Below are 23,047 nucleotides of genomic sequence, written 5' to 3' on the forward strand. Positions count from 1 at the left end.
ATTCCGCTCCTTCCATGTGGCTTTTCTTCTATCCCTTTTCACCTCAGAGAACTTGCCATCGCCAAACCACTGCAGCCATCTCATGCCAGGATTGGCCTGTCGTTTGCCAGTTGCTTGCCATGTCACGACAATGCCAGGCCACCAGGAGAAGCCTTTGATTTTCCCCCAAACCAGCTCACCAATTCCAAAACCTTTATTGTCCTATGGAGAAATAAAAGAGGAGAGAATAAACAAAGAATGAGAGTCCTTTAAAACTGCTTTAACAAGACAAAATTATTCTTAGAATGTCCCTGAAATATAACAAAACATACAGAGGCTAGACTAAGATGCCCAATAAATGATGAGCAATGATGAGCAATAAAATTATGACCAAATCTAAAGACATTTGTGTTACACAGGACAGGTTTTACATTGAGAAAAAAAGTCTACCTTTGCCTAACACTTACTGTAAAGAAAACGGGTAGAAAAACAGGACATTTTAAATGTGTTTTTGTATTTTTTATCTTAAAGGCAGGGTAGGGGATCTTTTTCTGGAACATTTTTTTACATATTGCTTGAAATACTCTTCACACCCCCATTGCAACCAATTAATTAAAAGTTTTGACACAAATATGAAAAGTTTTAGTGGCCTCTAGAACGTACAATCTAGGAAAAACAATATCCAATCATTGTGAACGGTCCGTTCACAATGATTGGATTCTGATGCCGTCTATCAAACTGCAATCTGCTCCTCCCTCCCCCTCCCCCTCCTTCCCCCTCCTTTCCCCTGTGCGCGTACCCTGCTCCGTGAACGAAGCTTGGCAGGAAGCTAAACTAGAGCCAGCTTGGCTAGCACCTAGCATTATTAAACGTATAGTTAGCATAAACTAAATACTAAATACTAAATACGGCAACGATCGATGCTTGCTGTCAGAACAGCGCTCGTGCACCTTCGTGCTCGTGCGCGTTCATGTACTCTAGAGGCGTGCCTTCGGGGGGAAAGTGAAGAAAAGGGTTGGGACTTTTTACCGGTGTATTTTCAAAATGCAGCTTCGCTGGACTCAAAATCCAGGATCTCCTACCCTACCTTTAAATGAGGACTAAAAGAGGGTATACGTGGATGACAGAAGAAATTAATAGAGATGAAAGAATTCACTTGGTGGTTTCAAACCCGGATACCCTGAGAAAAATCTTGAATAATATCTATATTATGCAAGAGTCCAGGAATCCCTAAATTTTAGTTTAAATTCAATTCAATTCAAACCGCACCACTTAACAAAATGAGTAATCTGAAGATATAAAAGTTATATTCAAGTCTACATTAATACAATCCAATTCAATATGACTGCATATACTGTATATATAAATATATAAAAAGACAAAAAATACAAAAATGGAAGTGCTGCAGTATTTTTTCATTTCTTAAACACATATTATAAGCTGTGGTTATGCATGTTTATTGCTGCTAGCAGGAATGGCCTCCTGTTTTGTCCTGTGGTATAGCAGAGCTGTGTCACGTTTTGGAGGTGGAGACGAAGGAGCACCCAAATGCAGACACGGGACAGAAGCCAGGAGGAAACTTAAACGCTTTATTAGACTAGCAATCAAAATCCCAGCCAACGCTGGAGTACCACAAAAAAACTAAACGAGAAAAAACACCTCAGAAAATAACAAAACCAGATAGTAACAAACAGTAGCAAGACTGACGGGGAAAACCATGGGTACAACGACGGCAGCTGAGGAAAGAAAAACAGGTGGAGTGGGTGGAGCTGACGACTGAGCTGAGGTATGAGGAAAGTGAGGAAATGGTCAGACAAAAACAAAAATGTGACAAAACCTAAGGTCCAGATCGTGACAAGCTGAATAAGCCTTACTGAAGGCACTCCATTGTTTCAACAATATGTTATTTTGAGGGTGGGCAGTATTGTTCTTTATATTTGTTAAGTTGTACAGCAGTCCCCAGCACAGAGCCAGTTTTTTTTAGAGTGAATGACAGCAGCACAGGAGAAGTACACATCGTTTCTCTTCACACTGTACACCTCAGACAAGTAAAGCTCAGAATTCTGTCATCTCCACAAATACTCAGATGACTCTGCAGTTGTTGGGTGTACAGTGATGAACATGAGGCTGAGTACAGGGAACTTCGTGCGGGTCATGGTATGGACACAATCATCTCATCTTGAGTAACAAACAAAAGAAAAGGGATGATTGTGGATTTTAGGTGAGGAAAAGCCATAAGCCAAACACTGTCACCATCCAAGGAGAAAATGGTGGTTCATTAAAGGGATAGTTCGCCTCTTTTGACAGCTGTATGACATCCCATATCAGCAATATCATTTATGAACATTGACTTACCCCCCACTGCGTCCTGTGAGCAGAGTTCCAGCCTCGTTTTGGCGTTGACGAATGTAGTCCAGCTAGTTGGCTAGGGTCCCGAAAATAAAACGTCTTGCTTCTCAAAACAATATGCGTTCAAAAGAGTAATACATTTGCATCGCAAATGTATTACTCTCCAGAAAAAGTCAGACCTCATAATCGCTTGGCGCTATTTCTCTCTCGCTTCGTATCACTACGGGCTGTGTAAACTGTGCAGACCGAAGTGCAGACCGAGCAGTCCCCTGCTTCCGAGCAGTAAACACCGTAACAGGTGCGGCTATCGCTAGGTGGCTGAATGCATTGATATGAGGGGAGGCAAAAATAGCGCCAAGCGATATGAGGTCTGACTTTTTCTGGAGGGACGATTTTGTGATGCAAATGTATTACTCTTTTGAACGCATATTGTTTTGAGAAGCAAGACGCTTTATTTTCGGGACCCCAGCCAACTAGCCGGACTACATTCGTCAACGCCAAAACGAGGCTGGAATTCGGCTCACAGGACGCAGCAGGGGGTAAGAAAATGTTCATAAATAATATTGCTAATATGGGATGTCATACAGCTTCATGTCAAAAGAGGCGAACTATCCCTTTAAGATCAGATTTATTGTCATGCATACATGCATACACACGAAATTTGTCCTCCGCTTTGAACCCATCCAGGTTGGCACCTGTTGACACACACATGCACATGCACAGGGTCACGGAGACAGATGCCATTCACTGGAGCGGTGGGCAGCCATTCAGCCATTGAGGAATACAGATACCTGAGATAACCCGCGGCTCCAGACGTGGTTATTTCAGCCCTCTGCTGCAGCTCCCTGTAGCTTTGAAAAATAAATAATAAGTATCGAATTTAAATTCATCTTACTTTAGTTTGTTACTTTTTTAATGTAATTCTAAATTTGAAGATTATGGTGATCTTGTAACATTAAAATAAAGTGTGTTTAATTTTTTGTTGCTGAAAATATGCATCACAATCACGATATGCAACACGCGATTTATTGAGCTTTTTGGCCCCCAGCAGGCCAACCATTTTTCGCAGTTCAAATCGTTTTTGTGGCAAGCAGAAATCAAATTTTGTTTTTGTCTGTAGCAATTAATTAATTTCATGAATGCAACACGATATATATTTTTTATACATAGTATAATAACATAATATAGAGTATTCAAGGTTGCCGACCCTGACCTAGAGAGTAGACTGGACTGAAAATGCAACACTGAGGTTGACATAATAGACTGTACTTCCCAAGGAAGCTTAAGTCCTTCAACGTCTGCCAAGATGTTACATATCTTCTATAATTAATGTGCAATAACCACTATTCCACTGTGCAATTTCCTAGCCCGTGTAGAACTGCTGCTATTGTTGATACTATCTGCTGTTATGTGTTTCTATTGTTTTTCTTTATCTTTATCTTTCTTGCTGCTGTAACGATGTGAATTTTCCCACTGTGGGACAATAAAGGGAAATCTAATCTAATCTAAATCATTGGTGTTGAGTGTAATCTGCTTTGCAGCCATCTGTTGGGGTTGCCGCATCAGAGCCAGTGACACAAAGAAACTGAACAAACTGATAAGGACGCTGGCTCTGTGCTCTGGAGTCCCTGGACCTGATTGTGCAAAGAAGAATGTTGCACACATTAATGAACATAAAGAGCAACACTGCCCATTTTGCATGACAAACATTTGTAGCTGTAGCTATCTTTGACCACAGTTCTAATTTGTCTACGGTATCATGACAACAAATCTGTCACTCTTACTACACCGAGTTGTGGCAGGAAAACCTCTTAAATATCTGTTTAATATCTAACTAATAACATCCAGGGATTCAGCATGACTTCTAACCTGATGAATATTTAGGTTTGTTGTGCTAATTCGGTACCTACTGCTCCACAGACCTTTCTCCAATTTTCTTTTCCTTCTTATACAATCTGAATCATTTCCAGACGTTATATTTGATACAGAGCAAGCACAGACAGACTGTGTGTTTTTGGTTGTGTGGACACCTGCACCAACACAAAGACAGGTGGAAAGGGTTCCAGAGAAATCTGTGAGGGGAGGTAACCTCCTCTTTTTTTTTTAAATCTCTGATAAAGCTTCACTTCCCCCTTTGAAAATATTCAAACGTGTAGTCTTGTGTGCTTTACAGAGATGTGACTAAACTACATAATTCCGGACTTAAAGGTGGGGTATGAGATCTTGGAAAAACGGTTCCTGCAAGCTATATTTTTGAAAATACACAACCTTGCCTCTCCCTTCAGCCCACCCCTCGAAACCACGCCTTCAAAACACATGAACGAGTCACGAGTCTGTGAACGCGCAGGGGGGAGGGGTGAGGGGGGCTGACGGTTGATTGGCATGTCAGAATCCAATAGAAGTAACTCTCATCATTACTTCTATTAGTCAGACATTTCCTCTTGCTACACCCTCTACAATGGACTAAAATATGAATTTTTTTCCCAAACATTCTATTTTAGTGTTTGGGGTCGTGAGGAGGTTTTCAGACAATATGATAAAAAATGCTCCAGAAAACATCTCATACCCCACCTTTAACCGGCTTTACCATGCTGAGAGTGGATAGGAAGTTCACAGCGAGTGGTAAAAAGAAAGGTGGTGGACTGGCTTTGTTTGTTAACAACAGGTGGTGCAACCCCGCTCATATTACTCCAAAAGAGAGGATCTCAACTTGGAATGTAGAACTCAGGCCTTACTATGTATTGCGATCCTTCTCACACATCATTACTATTGTTGTTTCTACTCCAGAGCAGATGCTGACGTGGCATGTGATGTCATACACAAAACTGTCCTAAGAATTCAGACCCAGCACTCACGCCACCCTTTTCTCTCACCTTAACCCTCGTTTCCACTATGCAGTCCGGTACGGGTCGGTTCAGAAAGGTACGGTGCGGGTCGGGTCGCTTTGGGACCCTCAGGGGTGGGCGGAGTGCATGCCGAAGTGTAAATAGCAAATAACAGCAAATAACAAATAACATCCATAATTTCGAACCACCTCCAAGCTTCTTCAGCTTAATGCGACACTGGCTCGCGGTCCGGTTGAAACCACTCTCTGGCATTTTTGCGGCAATCAGAAGATTTTTTCGTTTCGCACAGGACCATCGAGCTCCCGCTGCACAGCCTCCACACCAACAACGGAGAGCAGAGCCTGGAACCGGTCCTGTGTGCTAGGTACCCCAAGCAGAAGGGTTACGAAAATGGTAACAGTATGGTACAGATCGGTACGCTTTCGTGGTAATGGAAACACTGAAATAAGCGAACCGTTCCGACCCGACCCGTACCGGACTGCATAGTGGAAACACGCCATTACAGGCCTCACACAGTTTGTTGACTGTAAAACCAATGATAAATATAGCTGCAAGCAGCAATGTGGGGGCCTAGCAGAATGGCACAATAGGGAAGGCTTGGGCAACTTAGGAATGCATCGCAGAGATTTGGCCAAATGTCCCATTTGCGCATCGGCGTAGAGTTTGATTGGCTGTCACGGGCAAACGGAAGCGAAATAAGAAAATCCACCAGATAATTTATATGTGGCTTGGTCTGAAGATTCTATGTGCCAAGTCCCGTCGAGATTGGACAATAGGCGTGGCCTTAAATGTGTTTTGAAGGTGTTTGATTAAATTCAAAATGGCGGAAAATTCAAGATGGCGCAGATGACGTCATGAGGTGCATTATCCCCGTCTCTATCCAGTGATTCTATTGGTACCTCATTTGTGACATTTGGACCAAGGGGTCCAAAGATATGAGCAAAAAGGCACTTTGGCTACATATAGCGCCACCTATGGGCCAAACGTCATCAAACGTCTTGGGCCTCTTACCGTAGTGGTTTTGAGTCTGTGTTAGAAGTTTGAAGTCATAACATCAAATGGTTGCCAAGATATGGCCTCACTTCCGGTTTGGCGGCGTTAGCCTTGAGGTTGATTGGCTTTTATGGAGAAACGGAAGCCTAATTAAAAATTCCACATGATAACTTTTGTGCGGCTTGGTCTTAAGAGTCTGTGCCAATTTTCGTGAAAATTGAACAATCTCTGTGACCTGAAATGCTTTTTTAAGCTTTTTGATAAAATTCAATGAGAATCAGCACCTCCAAATCCGAGACCATGGTCTTCGGCCGGAAAAGGGTGGAATGCTCTCTCCGGGTCGGGAATGAGATCCTTCCCCAAGTGGAGGAGTTCAAGTATCTCGGGGTCTTGTTCACGAGTGAGGGACGAATGGAGCAGGAGATTGACAGGCGGATCGGTGCGGCGTCTGCAGTGATGCGGGATCTGCACCGGCCCGTCGTGGTGAAGAAGGAGCTGAGCCAGAAGGTGAAGCTCTCGATTTACCGGTCAATCTATGTTCCTACCCTCACCTATGGTCACAAGCTGTGGGTAGTGACCGAAAGAACGAGATCGCGAATACAAGCGGCCGAAATGAGTTTCCTCCGCTGGGTGACTGGGCTCTCCCTTAGAGATAGGGTGAGAAGCTTGGTCATCCGGGAGGGGCTCGGAGTAGAACCGCTGCTCCTCCGCATCGAGAGGAGTCAGATGAGGTGGCTCAGGCATCTGGTTAGGATGCCTCCTGGACGCCTGCCCCGGTGAGGTGTTCCGGGCCCGTCCCACTGGGAAGAGGCCCCGGGGAAGACCCAGGACACGTTGGAGAGACTATGTTTCTCGGCTGGCCTGAGAACGCCTCGGGGTCCCCCCAGAAGAGCTGGAGGAAGTGGCCGGGGACAGGGACGTCTGGGTCTCTTTGCTCAAGCTGCTGCCCCCGCGACCCGATCCCCGGACCAGCGGAAGATAATGGATGGATGGATGGATGGATGGATGGATGGATAAATTCAAAATGGCGGAAAATCTAGGCATACGCAAATTGACGTCATAGGGTCCGTTGGACTCGTCATGATCCAAGGATTCCAACGATGCCTCATTTGTGAAATTTGGACCAAGTAGTCCAAAGTTATTAGGCTGAATGCACTTTGAACTTTGACGTGTTGGTGGCGCTAGAGAGTACACTCTTGGGGCTTGAAAATTCTTGACTTTGGCTTTGGCACTTGGCTAATTACGTGTGCCAAATTTCACAACTTTTTACCCTGGCTGCCATAGACTTCAATTGCAGCGGATACGGATCAATAATAATAATAATAGGAAAAGCTACTAACACAATGGGTGCCTTCGCAGCTTCGCTGCTAGGCCCCCAATAAAACACTTGATCTGATGAATGCCAACATCAAGGATGCTAATAAGTCCTCACCTCTTAGCAAGTTAGATCACAACACGTTTTTTCTACAGCCATACTACAAAGCTCTTGTGATGAGGCAGCCAGTCACCACCTGAGTAGTCAGGAAGTGGTCACTATCAGCCAGTGAGACTCTTAAGGACCGCTTCAAGTGCACATACTGGGATATTCTGCTGGGGCCGCAAGTCAATTGTGCTAACAATGGTAAGACAGCAGATGTTGTTCCAGATTACATCAACTTCTGCAGAGACACTGTCATACCAACAAAGACTTTTCACTGCTTCTCTAACAACAAGCCATGGATAACCAGCAACATCAAAGCTCTTCTGAACAAGAAGAAGTATGCCTTTAGAGATAGAGACAATGGCAAGCTCAGGGAGGTGTAACATGAGTTGAAGAAGAATCTACACCAGACAAGGGACGACTACAGAGAGAAGCTGGAAAAAAGGCAGTATCATTACAACACTAGAGAGGTTTGGAGGGGTATGAGATTCATTACAGGCTACACCAGCAGTGACTGGCAAACAACAGATAGTGGTGAGGACAGAGCTGATGAGTTCAATCAACTTAGTTGAAAAACTTCATGCTTTTGTGGCCAACTCGTCCAAACGACACTCTGCATTTACTGAAATGCAGAAGGCGATGTGCCCTGATCATCCACTGGAGCTGCAGAAGCCGTCAGACAGGCGGTGGGCCTGCAGAGAAACTGCCCTTCGCACTCTGAGGAAGGTCCTCCCAGCTGTCATGAGGAAATGACACAGCAAGATCCCCCAGACTCTTCAGCAGGTGATGCAATGATCCTTCTCAAGAGCATCAACTTTGAATTCTTCCTGTGTCTGGAGATCACCTGTCCAATCTTCCAGACAACTGCAATGGCTTCTGATGCTTTGCAGCAAAAAGACATAGACCTGGCTTTTTCAGAAGCTGGCCCACAGCAGAACAGAGGAAGAGTTTGATAACATGTATAAACAGGCTACAGAAAAGGCTGCATTAGTGGGCCTGGACCCCCCAGTTGAGATTCCTGGTCAAGCCAGGAGCAGGAAAATGCCAGCAAAGTTCAAGGTCATTGCCAAAACAGCTACTGCTGACCACACTTTCCCAACTTTGCAAGACTACTACCGTGTTAAAGTGTATTACGTTTTTGTGGACACAATGGCAGAAGAGCTTCAGAGACGCTTCAAAGGAGAAGATAACTCCACATGGGAAATCTTGAATGCCCTCCACTGCCTGACAGTCCCAGAGAACTGGAAAACAGCAAAAATTCCAACAGAGGCACTGCAAGCTGTGAAGAAATTCTATGACATTGGAGAAGAAAAGTTGTAGACAGAACTTAAGGTCTTCCATGCTTCATTTAATATTCATGTAGATGTTGAAAATGACAGCCTAAATATTAACTTTAAATCTATATTAGACTCTATCGGATTTTCTCTCAGACAGACACAGACAGACAAAGACAGTCTCTCTGTGTCTGTCTGTGTCTCACCCCTCCTCTATTTTCTTTCGCCCATTATTAATGTTCAGTTTATACATTATGAATACTGTCTATTAATAAAAACAGGATGAAACATCCTGTCGAATCCTGTCAAATCTCGGATTCAGGAGGTGCAGTGTGGTTCAGTGTGAATCTCACTGTGATGCAGAACAGAGGCTCAGGAGATTGTTTGTCCCCTCTGCCATCAGACTCTTTAACCTAAGTGTGGAGCATCAGTCTTGTATATTTTTTACTATTTTAATTAATTATCCATCCATCCATCCATTTTCTATACCCGCTGAATCCATCGGTCGGGTCGCGGGGGGGCTGGAGCCTATCCCTGCGGTCATAGGGCGAGAGGCAGGGTACACCCTGGACAGGCCGCCAGTCCATCACAGGACTAATTTATTAGTACTTATGCAATAATCTCCCAACCTCATCCTTTGAACTTTGAGCACACAACTCTTTCGACTATCAGACAGACTTTTTAGACACTTTGGTTGAACTAAATGGTGATGTGTCTCATGTCATGTACAGAGGATGATGATGGCATCAAATGACCAATCATAGATCTGGAGCCATAGAGCCATCTCACAAATAACAACACATCATTTTTACTTAATATGAGCTTGTAAGAAAAGGTATATAATTAATAAATGCCAACCTTGTAAATGCATAAATCAATTGGCTGATAAATAGCACTACCACTTTATTAAATCCCGAGCAGATCTGACCATTTACAAGTGGATACTCTTTGTAATTTTTGACCACTTAAAGGTTTTTACAGGCCCCATTCACACATTAATGGTTCTTCTGTGGAGTCTATAAAGTGTTTACATAAACACACATCAATGAGCAGATTGGTGGCAATGTGGGATTGTGTCTTTTACAAATGGCAGACAACCACTTTATCTTTTGAACTAAGGCCACAACAAAGAGCATTCTATTTGGTGCAAGGTGCTCTTTACACCACGTTATTTTTATGAGCCTTGGATAGAGGGATGTTTGAGCAGGAAACGTAACAATGTATTAATGTTAAGACCTTTAGACAGGAAGTAGTTCTGTGGTTGACCTCTAACTGAGAGTGAAGATTAAAGGTTGCTGCTGATCGAGCTAGCGAATGTTGAACACTGCGTGTGGTTCTTTTGTTTTCATAAGTTCAAAAAGACCCTCAGTTGCAAAAATAAAGAACCTCAACATTCACACCACTAATTGGAATTATTGTAAATGTTCATTTTCTGACATCCAAGCTTTACAAATGGTTTTGGTGGTCCTGTTATTGGAATTGCTTTTTAAAACTTTTTATAAAATAGATGTAGATATGAATGTGAACATACTCTGTGGAAGAAAATGTCAAGAATTTTTTCTATATAGTCATGATTCTAATCATGTAAATAACGTGTTAGAAACGTATCTTTGAAAATAAACAGAAACAAGCTAAAGATGTTTCTTAGTAACGCCAGTGGTTCAAACAGGTTCAAACAGTCACAGATGAAAGAGAGCAGAGACTCATAAGAGCAGAGTCTTATTTGGTAAAATAACTGATTTGTTGGGAAGTGGTGCCATAAAATGCGTTGATCTTCTATCTCAAAACTTAACCTCCTCAAGGCAGGTCTAGTTTTACTGCAAAAGTTGCTATGATGATACCCTCGGAGAAAAAGGGTAAAGCAGTAGCTAAAAGTAGCCCTCAAAACAACTAGTTTGCAGAGATAGTTGCCTAGCAAATGTACAGGAAAAAAATTTTTAAAAAAGGTCTTCAGGGATTCCCTTTAAGAGTATGTCACAATGTAATTTTTTTTTTTTACTTCTGTAAAATCAGAAAGAATTGATCAGTGATGTGAGCAAAATTTTCACGAAGAAAACCAAATAAGTCGGAAAGTATTTGGTTGTGACATCTTCTACATTATTGCTTAAAGAATCTTTCTGTAAATTTTTTAAATTTCCAATTTTCTGATGTGATATTTCAAAATGTGCCTAAAACCATTGATGGAAACAAAGGCAATTTTTCCACAAGGCACAACTGACTTACATTGTATTCATGTTGGGTCTCAGAGCCACACATAGTGCTGGTGCTATGAGCCGAGTCTTTGGAGTCTTGTTCCATTAGCTCCGGACATGGGGTCTCTGGGGCTCCACTGGATACAACTGCAGCCTCGCGAGGACCACTGGCATACTGAGAGCAGAGAAATCAAATCAAATCAAATTTATTAATATAGCACATTTCATGAACAAACAATTCAAAGTGCTTTACATAAAATAAAAGCATTGCAGCAGGGAGTGTAAGAAGCATTAAAAATACATCAAAGAATATAAAGATAAACAAATAAAATCATTTAAATTAATTTAAAAACAAGCAACAGTCAAGATAAGTTAAAAGATACCGTGCAGATTTCATGCATAGAAATGTTTTTAACCTGGATTTAAAAATGTCTCCATTTGGTGAAAGTTTAATCTCCACTGGCAGTTTGTTCCACTTGTTTGCAGCGTAACAGCTAAATGCTGCTTCTCCATGTTTAGTCTGGACTCTGGACTGGACCAGCTGACCTGAGTCCTTGGATCTCAGAGCTCTGCTGGATTTATATTCTCTGAACATATCACAGATGTATTTTGGGCCTAAACCGTTCTGGGATTTGTAAACCATCAGCAGGCTTTTAAAATCTATTCTGTGACTGACTGGAAGCCAGAGTAAAGATTTCAAAACTGGTGTGATGTGTTCAGATCTCTTAGTCCGGGTTAAAACTCGAGCAGCAGCGTTCTGGATGAGCTGCAGACGTTTAATGCTCTTTTTGGGAAGTCCAGTTAAAAGAGCATTACAGTAATCGAGTCTACTGGAGATGAATGCATGGATGAGTTTCTCCTGGTCTTTTTGGGAGAGGAAACCTTTAATTCTGTTGATGTTTCTGAGATGGTAAAAAAGAAAGAAGGGAGAATATTATGTGTTTGAACGTGTATTTTTACAGACAGCACCCTTTACAGAAAGCTGTGATGAAAACACACACAGATCAAATCTCAACTAAAACTTACAGAACACAGGGTCAAACTTACACTCTCGTGTCATCCTCACTATCAACCACTGTAGATTTGTAAGGGTCAGTTTGCATGAATTTCTGACTCTGCATTCAAGGAGTTGCCAGTTAGTTTTCCAATGCAGTTTTACATCCGTTGTCTGTGGTGACATTTCTAAGTGGTGCATCAGCAGCAAAGCATTTTTCATCATTCAGCAATGACAAATGCATGCAGCAGCTGAAGAGGAGGGCAACCGCAGCAATGGAGTAGGCACAAGTAGTACAATTTCTGGTGCCCAAATCAGAAGACTTACAGGCTTGAAAGGTACACAAAAACTACAAAAAATACCAGAAGTTATTCCCTTTCATCCCAAGGTTTCTTAATTCAATCCCTTAAAATCTGCACTCATTTAGTGAAAAATGCTTGAAAATACAATAGTACCTCTGCTTGGCTGCAAAACTAGCTAAATCTTGGAGAGCTTGTCCTTTTAACTCAATGTTATTTTCTTTTTTTTGTCATTAAAGTTTTTATTTAATTATTCATACACACCTAAACAAAACATTCCAACTAGAAAACAAACACCGACACCAACATCAACAAGATTCAAGATTCAAGATTCGAGAAGGTTTATTGTCATTCCAGCCATATACACAGTACACAGTGCAATGAAATAACGTTTCTCGAGAAGTTTTCAGTGCAAACAAACAGCAACAACAAAGAACAGCGCAACAACAAAGAACAGCTGGGACAACAAAGACAATACTAAAAATGCTACAAGTAACTGCAAGTGTGGTGAAAAAAAAAAAAAGTTTGTTTGAAGTTTATTTTATTTCACAAAGGGACAAAGTATATTGATGAATATTAAAAAAAATAAAAATAAAATGTAAATATACAGGATTATAGCCAAAGGCTAATTTCCATCCTTAGTCCCTGACAGGTAGATGGTCCCTAAACATTATTTATTTTTTATTTTTTAAATAATAATAATAATAAAACAAAACAGAGTAAAACATTATAATAGACATAATAGTACTTAGTAAATACAACAAAACAAAACAAAGTAAAAACATTATAATAGACATAATAGATAATAACAGACAACAGATCAGCAGCAGTGGACAAATTAAAAAATTATCCCAGCTAGTGACAACAGGTTTGATTTTCCAGAAGCCATTTTTTAAGATGTTTGGAAAAAGAGGTGAGAGTAGATAGGTCGCGTATTGCACTTGGTATAGAGTTCCAGGTATTGGTTGCTCTATAGGAAAAAATTGCTTGGCCAAAAGCACTTCTCCTAAAGGGAACAGTACAATTACCTCTGGAGCCTGCTCTGGTTGTGCTGTTTATGTTCCTTTTAATATATTCCTGTAAAGGTGGTGGAGCTAGACCATGAAGTATTTTAAAAGCTAAAATAGAGTCAGTGTATTTCACAGTGTTTTCCACATCCAGCAAATCAAGTTTTTTTAAAATCTGACAGTGATGATACATTTTAGGTTTTCTATCTAAAACTTTTATAGCTTGTTTATATGTTGACTTAAGGGACTTTAGAGTTGTCTTACAAGCTGAGGCCCAACTAGTTATACAATAGGTCATGTGAGACATGATCATTGCATCAAAGTATAGCCTAGCTGCTTCAAAAGTAAGATTGTTTCTTATATATCTAAAGTTGGACAAGTTAAATTTCATTTTGTTGACAGTTTTTTTGTGTGCTGCTTAAAACTCAGTTGTGAGTCCAAAGTCACACCTAGGTATTTAAACTCTTGAACTACTTCAAGCTTTTTCTCTCTCACAAAAATATTAGGGTCTGTGTCAGATCTATTTAGCCTTTTGGAGAAATACATTGAAACAGTCTTGGACACATTTAAGTACAGGTGAGAGCTCTCTAACCAATTGCACACATTACTCATAACAGCTGTACGTTGTTTTGCAGCTTGCGCCTTGTCTTTAGTGTGTACATAAAGCACAACATCATCCGCATACAGTTGGCAGGTCACTGTTGACGGGCAGTAACTTGCCAAGTCATTTATGAATAGGCTAAATAAAAGAGGTCCTAGTATTGAACCTTGGGGTACTCCTAGGTTATTCACACGAGGCATAGATTTCGTGTTTTGAACCCTGACACATTGAAGTCTTGATGAAAGATATGATTCCATCCATTTTAGGGATTTCTCAGAGAAATTAAAATGAGTCAACTTGGTTATTAGTAACTTGTGGTTGACTGTGTCAAAAGCTTTACTCAGGTCAAGGAACACAGCTCCAACAACCCCACCTGTATCAAGCCTGGATTTTATGGTTTCCAAGAAGTAGCAGACAGCTGTCTCTGTAGAGTGGTGTTTTCTGAAGCCAAATTGGAGGTCGTTTAACATATATGGACTTGTGTTTAAATGATATATGATTTGTTCTGCAACCAGTTTCTCCGCTATCTTGGATATTGAGGGGAGTATACTGATCGGTCTATAGTTTCCAGTCAGTGTAGGGTCTCCAGACTTAAGGATTGGTGTAATAATAGAATCCTTCCAGGAGTCTGGAAAAACACCTACGTTTATGGAATCATTGATAATGTTTGTTAGCGGAGCTATGAAAGACTCTTTGTGAGTTTTAAGAAATAATGAATCCATGTCAAAGGTATCTTTGGCTCTGGTACTTTTAAGGCCGTAGATGACCTTATCAACTTGTGATTGAGTTACTGCATGGATATCAAATATTGGGGCATCAGTGTTAAGGGGCATTGGAGTAAGTTGATGTACTTCATAACCTGAGTTTTGCTCCATATTTTTCACAGTCAACAAAATAAACATTAAGAGCTGTCGCAATGTCCTTAGGCTCATTGATTACCCTGTCAGGCAGCTTCAACTCTTTAATTTCCCTACATATGGTACTATTTGATGTCAGCTTCTTAATGTTTGTCCAGATTTATTTTGTGTTCCCTCTAGCACTATTTATTATACTAATAAAAAAGTTTGCTTTTGCAGTCCTAAGTGCTTTAGTGACTTTATTACGCAAAGAGGTAAATATCTGTCTGTCTATCCCAGTGTTAGTTTTTAAAGAGGTCTTGAGAGCATGATCTTGTTGTTTCATTAATGACCATATGGTGTCATTGAACCAGGGTAAGTGATTCTTTTTGGTTGGTTTAGTTTTAATTTTCTTCATAAACTGTCCCATAGTTTCTTGAATAACATCCATAAGTACCCTGAAGTTTTCATTTACATCCTCTTTTATAAGATGGGTATTCCAGTTTATGTTGTTTAGGGCAAGTTTAAAATTTTCAATCTCACCCTTTGGTATTCTCAGTTTCTCTGGTATTTGTCTAGATGGACAAGTATGTCTATGTTTTGATAGTTTTCTAGAGAAAAGAATAAGGTTGTGGTCAGATAGACCTGTAAGCATATTATATGTTTTCTGAATTCTATCACTTTTATTACTAAAAATCAGCTCTATGCATGTCTGTGATGTATTAGTTATTCTTGTAGGGCCTTTAATTAACTGGGATAAATCAAACTTACTAGTTAAAGCTTTCAGGTGTTTGCAAGTTGTTTTATCAAGTCAGTTTATGTTAAAATCCCCAATTAAAATAATTTCTGACTTCTTGCTACATTCTTTAAGCACATCCTGTAGCTTCTCATAAAAAACATTAGACGCTGATGGTGGCCTATAAATCCCTACCAGTGTCACTGACATTTGTTCTGAAAGAATGACATTTAGCCCTATGCATTCCATATCGTTCACACAGGCCCATTGTATTTGATTACACTTAAGGTGTTCTTTTACATAAAACATCACCCCCCCACCCCTCCCCCCAGATCTGTCTAATCTAAAGATTTTGTAACCAGCTACATGCAATCGACCCATTGGAGAATTACTATGTAGCCAGGTTTCAGTTATACAAAGAAAATCCAAGTTAGAATCACTTAGTAAATGCTGGATTTGGTCACATTTGGATAGGATACTACGTATGTTAATATGTCCTCCTAACAGGCCCTTAGGTTTACAATGTGGATCCCAAATGACTTTGGCATGATTGAGCGTTTGGTATAGCTTTACACATCGCTTTTTTTTAAACACACGGTTTCTATGAGAAACTCTACTGTTCAATTTGTCCTTTGAAAAATCTGACCTGTTATTGTGTTGTCCAGGTCCTGCAAATAACGAGTCAGGAAAGTTATGAGGAGGCCCAGCTGGATGACGAGGCCAAGCTGGATGACGAGGCCCAGCTGGTTGAGGAGGCCCAGCTGGTTGAGGAGGCCCAGCTGGGTGAGGAGGCCCAGCTGGTTGAGGAGGCCCAGCTGGATGACGAGGCCCAGCTGGTTGAGGAGGCCCAGCTGGTTGAGGAGGCCCAGCTGGGTGAGGAGGCCCAGCTGGTTGAAGAGGGAGAGGAGGCCCAGCTGGTTGAGGAGGCCCAGCTGGATGAGGAGGCCCAGCTGATTGAGGAGGGAGAGGAGGCCCAGCTGGTTGAGGAGGCCCAGCTGGATGAGGAGGGAGAGGAGGCCCAGCTGGTTGAGGAGGCCCAGCTGATTGAGGAGGGAGAGGAGGCCCAGCCGGCCGAGGAGGGAGAGGAGGCCCAGCTGGTTGAGGAGGCCCAGCTGGATGAGGAGGCCCAGCTGGATGAGGAGGCCCAGCTGGTTGAGGAGGGAGAGGAGGCCCAGCTGGCCGAGGAGGCCCAGCTGGATGAGGAGGCCCAGCTGGATGAGGAGGCCCAGCTGGTTGAGGAGGCCCAGCTGGATTAGGAGGCCCAGCTGGTTGAGGAGGCCCAGCTGGTTGAGGAGGCCCAGCTGGATGAGGAGGCCCAGCTGGATGAGGAGGCCCAGCTGGTTGAGGAGGCCCAGCTGGATGAGGAGGCCCAGCTGATTGAGGAGGGAGAGGAGGCCCAGCCGGCCGAGGAGGCCCAGCTGATTGAGGAGGGAGAGGAGGCCCAGCTGGTTGAGGAGGCCCAGCTGGATGAGGAGGCCCAGCTGGTTGAGGAGGCCCAGCTGGATGAGGAGGCCCAGCTGATTGAGGAGGGAGAGGAGGCCCAGCTGGTTGAGGAGGCCCAGCTGGATGAGGAGGCCCAGCTGGTTGAGGAGGGAGAGGAGGCCCAGCTGGACGAGGAGGCCCAGCTGGATGAGGAGGCCCAGCTGGTTGAGGAGGCCCAGCTGGATTAGGAGGCCCAGCTGGTTGAGGAGGCCCAGCTGGATGAGGAGGCACAGCTGGTTGAGGAGGCCCAGCTGGATGAGGAGGGCCAGCTGGATGAGGAGGCCCAGCTGATTGAGGAGGGAGAGGAGGCCCAGCTGGTTGAGGAGGCCCAGCTGGATGAGGAGGCCCAGCTGGTTGAGGAGACCCAGCTGGATGAGGAGGCCCAGCTGGATGAGGAGGCCCAGCTGGTTGAGGTGGCCCAGCTGGTTGTTGTGGTGGCCCAGCTGGATGTAGTTGCCCCAGTAGTTGTGGTAGTGGCCCAGGTGGTTGTGATGTTTGCCAGGTCTGATGTGGTAGTAGCCTAGCCAGTGGTATTGAAGGCCCAGTTAGCGATGGTAGAAGGCCTGCTAGCTGTGGTGGAAACCCAGAACAAAATCGAGCCTGATGTAGTTGTAGCTCTGTTAGCAGGAAAGGACGCCCACCTGGGTATGGTGTTAACCCAGCTGGCTGTATGTTTGGCCAGGCAAAATATGCAAGCCCAGCCAGAGGTGGTGAAGGCCCAGTTAGCAGTAGTGGGAGGCCTGCTAGCTGCAGTAGGGGCCCTGCTGGCAGTCCAGCCTGGTATAGTTGCAACCCTTCTAACAATGGGGGCCCAGTTAGTTGTTGTGCTGGCCCAGCTGGTGAAAGCCTGGCCTGGTGTAGTGTATGCCAGACTAATGATGGTGGATGCCCAGCAAAGTATGGTGATGGGGCTAGCTGTGGTAGCATTCCAAGTAGCACTGGCATAGGCAGTTGTGGTAATATGCCAAACAGCTGAGGTTGTGTCACATCCAAAACATGTTCTCCGAGAAACTGAGGTCCAGGATTTACTTCCACATCTCCAGCCAGTAGCAGTATCATCAGGAGATGAACAATTCCCCAAAACGGATGAGTTGTAATTGAATGATTGTTTTTACCTGCTGGTGGCCTAGCCTGGCCATGATGCAGCACTCTTGTGTACAAAGCAAGTTGACTCTGCTTGGCTGGTAACAAAGTCAAATTATCCACTTTTCTAGGACAGGCTAAGCTCAGAAGGTATAGGGTTATGAAGACAATAGGCAGACAAGATGATGGTAAAGTCCGAAGTCTTTTCTTGTGAATATGTGACTTTTTAAGCAAATACACAGGACCTGCTGAACTGTGTGTCTGCTCTTCGGCGGCCATCTTGTTGTTCTGGGTGTTCATTCATTACAGATTGTAAAGTGTAAAAGTGTAAAGTGACCGTATTATTATTTACATGAGGTGCAGTAGTGCATCAGACAAGTACCAAAAAGTGGCTCAGGACAGTATACAACAGAGGTGATCAGATCAGTCCCTGAGTGTTGAGGAGTCGTATGGCCTGGGGGAAGAAGCTGTTTTGTAGTCTGGTGGTGACAGACCGCATGCTGCGGTACCTTCTGCCAGATGGGAGGGGTGAGAAAAGTCTATGTGAGGGGTGGGTGGGGTCTTTAACAATCCTGGTTGCCTTGCGGATGCAGCGTGTGGTGTAGATGTCTGAGACGGAGGGGAGAGTGGCTCCAATTATCTTTTCAGCCGTCCTCACCACATGCTGAAGGTTTTTGTGGTCCAGTTGGGTGCAGTTACCGAACCAGGCGGTGATGCAGCTACCCAGGAGGCTCTCTATGGTCCCTCTGTAGAAGGTGGTGAGAATGGTGGGAGGGAGGTGGGCTCTCTTCAGCCTTCTCAGGAAGTGGAGACGCTGCTGAGCCTTCTTCACGGTGGAGCCGGTGTTGAGGGACCAGGTGAAGTTCTCCGCCAGATGGACACCAAGGAATTTGGTGTTCTCCACAATCTCCACCGGGGAGCCTTCAATGTCCAGAGGCTCGTGGTCCCTCTGTGTTCTGCGGAAGTCAACAACCATCTCTTTAGTTTGAAGCACGATGGGACGATGGCACTGCTCAGGGAGATGTTGAAGATGTCCGTGAAGACACCTGCCAGTTGGTCTGCACATCCCCTGAGCACACTCCCGGGAATGTTGTCTGGGCCAGCAGCCTTACGTGGGTTGACTCTTTGCAGAGTCTTTCTCACTTCAGCTGTGGTCAGGCATAGCACTTGTTCGCCAGGAGGGGGGGTGTTCTTCCTTGCCACCACATCATTCTCTGCATCAAAACGACTGTAGAACACGTTCAGCGCATCGGGCAGGGAGGCATCACTATCACAGGCCGGTGTTGTTGTCCTGTAGTTAGTGATGGCTTGGATTCCCTGCCACAGCTGCCGTGTGTGTCCACTGTCTCTGAAGTGGCCGTGGATTTTCTGGGCATGCGCTCGCTTTGCATCCCTGATAGCCTGGGCCAGTGTTGCCCGCGCTCTGCTCAGGGCCTCCTTTTCTCCTGTTCTGAATGCTGTGTCTCTGGCTCTCAGCAGTGCACGCACCTCAGCAGTCATCCATGGCTTCTGGTTAGAGCGCGTGGTGATGGATTTGATGACCGTGACGTCATCAGTGCACTTACTGATGAAACCAGTGACTGAAGCCGTGTACTCCTCTAGGTCAGTGGAGCCGTTGGTGGTTGCTGCTTCCCTAAACATTTGCCAGTCAGTGCACTCAAAACAGTCCTGGAGGGTAGAGATGGCTCCTTCCGGCCAGGTCTTTACCTGTTTGTTGACTGGTCTGGAGCGCCTGACCAGCGGCCTGTATGCTGGGATCAGCTTGACGGAGATGTGGTCAGAATATCCAAGGTGGGGCGGGGCTCGGCACGATATGCACCGGGTATGGTGATGTAAACAAGATCCAGCGTGTTCGCTCCTCTCGTTGCAAAATCCACATGTCGGTAGAATTTTGGAAGCACTGTTCTTAGATTTGCTTGATTGAAGTCTCCGGCGACAATAAGCAGTCCATCTGGATGTTTGTTTTGGAGATCACTGATGGCCCCGTATAATGCGGTTAGCGCTTCCTTAGCGTTAGCGCTGGGAGGAATGTACACAGCTACAATGTGCAGGGAGGAGATCTCCCTCGGTAAATAGAATGGTCTACATCTCACGACCGCGTATTCCACCAGCGATGAACAGGACTTGGAGATTAGAACAGAGTTGTTACACCAGTCCGTGTTGATGTAAACACACAGTCCCCCGCCTCGTGTCTTACCGCACAGCGGGAATTTACGAAGCAGGCCGAGAGACTGTAGCGCGTCCTTTGTCTCCGTTGGTAACGCCGTTGGGCAGTGTTTAAGTCCCATAGGTAGACTCCGTTGGTAGACTTGTGATACTGCATCTGAGTGTTTCAGTTTAGCGGCCTCTTGAGTGCAGTTTGTAGATTTCAGACACATAACTTAACGATATAAATACAATAATACACGAAAATTACACTGTTTTACACTGTTTTTTCCTCTCGAGGGGTCGCTGTGAAACCGATCGCGCCGCCGCCTCACAGACAGTATATCCAGCTTATAGCCCTGTACACAAAGACCTCCTGTACATAGACTCTTCTTTTGTTTTTTACATTTTGCATTGATCAGCACCATATCTACAAATTTTCATTTTCCATACCTACAAAAAAATACGTTCCCAGGCCCTCCTAACATGTTCCTCTTCATTGTTAACTCTAGCCAACATGAGTTCATATGATGCAACTTCTGACATCATTTCCATCCACTTTTTAACATCTGGGGCGACTGTACTCTTCCATACTCTGAGGATTGTTCGGGCAGCTGTGACCATTCCAACTTTTAAAATCCCTCTTTCATATTTAGATATATTTAGGATTCCTGTTTGGTCCCCTAACAAACACAGTTTTGGTGATACAGGTACTGCCACACCCAGCCATTTACTCACATGGTTCAATACTTTCTCCCAAAACGGGTACACTAGTTTACATCCCCCAAATCACATGTAAAAAAGTCCCTATCTCACTTTGACATTTCCAACATAGATTATTTCCTATTAAGCCCTTTCGATGTAGCTTTGAAGGAGTAAAATAAAATCTATGAATTATCTTGTACTGAATAAATTTCCCCTTCGCCTCTCTCATGTGTTTCCCTGTATTTGATAAGATATTTAACCAGTCCTCCTCACTTAAATCACACCCTAGGTCTTTCTGCCAAACAATCCTCAGATTTTTACATGTATCTTTTCATAAACCATTAAATGTTTTGTAGAATATGGCTGCTCTGTGTGCTATACTGGGTAGGTCCAAAACTTCCATCAGTGTATTCTTATTATGACTAAATTTACCCTTTGTGATACAGTCTCTTATTTGCTCATACTTCCAAAAATTACCTTTATATTCCAGATTATATTTTTGCATCATATCAGAAAACGACATTAATACTCCATCCACACACAGGTCGCTCAGTTTGCGTATCCCTCTTACAAGCCATTGATTCCAATAAATGGGTTTCTTCCCAATACGGATGGCTGTATTATGCCATAGAGAGGCATAAGGTTGTCTCAAGTGGGAAATACTATGCATCTTGTGTATTTCTCTCCAAAATGCTTTAGAATAAGACAACACTGGGTTTGAAAAATAATTACGTCCAGGAATTGTTACACCGTGTGAAAAAACATCCAGACGTTTAAACGGACTACTTAGTTCCCTTTCAATTTTGATCCAACTCAGCTCTTGATCTATCTCCTTCCAATGTTTTATCAATCTAGACATTTCAAATGCTAAATTATATAATCTTACATTAGGCAGACCCATACCTCCTATCTCCCTAGGTGACCACATCTTCTTTATATTAATCCTTGGTCTCTTTTTATCCCATAAAAATTCTGTAATGATTCTATCGTATTGTTTAAACAACTGTGGTGCTATATTGACTGGTAGCATCATAGAAACATAATTGAATTGTGGTGCAACCACCATTTTAATTACATTAATTTTTCCCCACAATGTGAGCTTCAATTTTCCCCATTTATCCAGGTTCATTTTTATTTTCTGTATGAGTGGTTCCATGTTTGAGAGCATTATTTCAACTCAATGTTATTTTCAAGGGTTTTTCCAGAGGGATAGCATGTAAGAAGGTCTATGTTTGCAACATATGTATTGTCATGTCTTCATCCATCCATCCATCCATCCATTATCTTCCGCTGGTCCGGGGATCGGGTCGCGGGGGCAGCAGCTTGAGCAAAGAGACCCAGACGTCCCTGTCCCCGGCCACTTCCTCCAGCTCTTCTGGGGGGACCCCGAGGCGTTCCCAGGCCAGCCGAGAAACATAGTCTCTCCAACGTGTCCTGGGTCTTCCCCGGGGCCTCTTGCCAGTGGGACGGGCCCGGAACACCTCACCAGGGAGGCGTCCAGGAGGCATCCTAACCAGATGCCCGAGCCACCTCATCTGACTCCTCTCGATGCGGAGGAGCAGCGGTTCTACTCCGAGCCCCTCCCGGATGACCGAGCTTCTCACCCTATCTCTAAGGGAGAGCCCAGACACCCTGCGGAGGAAACTCATTTCGGCCGCTTGTATTCGCGATCTCGTTCTTTCGGTCACTACCCACAGCTCGTGACCATAGGTGAGGGTAGGAACATAGATTGACCGGTAAATCGAGAGCTTCGCCTTCTGGCTCAGCTCCTTCTTCACCACGACGGGCCGGTGCAGAGCCCGCATCGCTGCAGACGCCGCACCGATCCATCTGTCAATCTCCTGCTCCATTTGTCCCTCACTCGTGAACAAGACCCCGAGATACTTGAACTCCTCCACTTGGGGAAGGATCTCATTCCCGACCCGGAGAGAGCATTCCACCCTTTTCCGGCCGAAGACCATGGTCTCGGATTTGGAAGTGCTGATTCTCATCCCAGTCGCTTCACACTCGGCTGCGAACCGCTCCAGTGAGAGCTGAAGGTCACGGCCTGACGACGCCAACAGAACCACATCGTCCGCAAAAAGAAGAGACCCGATTCTGAGGTCG

The 23,047-nt window shown here is 44.0% G+C and overlaps 1 protein-coding gene across 2 annotated transcripts in view; it reads right to left on the reverse strand.

Moving 5' to 3' along the window:
• The window catches only part of LOC142390033 (DNA (cytosine-5)-methyltransferase 3B-like), a 111,103-nt gene that overhangs the window by 32,292 nt on the left and 55,764 nt on the right, over nt 1-23,047 (reverse strand). For both annotated transcript variants that reach the window (XM_075475354.1, XM_075475355.1), the window contains exons 6-7: nt 11,085-11,228; nt 43-201 (exon numbers count right to left, since the gene is read on the reverse strand). In XM_075475354.1, the coding sequence (XP_075331469.1) occupies nt 43-201; nt 11,085-11,228 (303 nt within the window). The remainder of the gene's footprint in view (nt 1-42; nt 202-11,084; nt 11,229-23,047) is intronic.

The sequence above is a fragment of the Odontesthes bonariensis genome, chromosome 10 (assembly GCF_027942865.1).
Source record: "Odontesthes bonariensis isolate fOdoBon6 chromosome 10, fOdoBon6.hap1, whole genome shotgun sequence".
Taxonomy (NCBI): Eukaryota; Metazoa; Chordata; class Actinopteri; order Atheriniformes; family Atherinopsidae; genus Odontesthes; species Odontesthes bonariensis.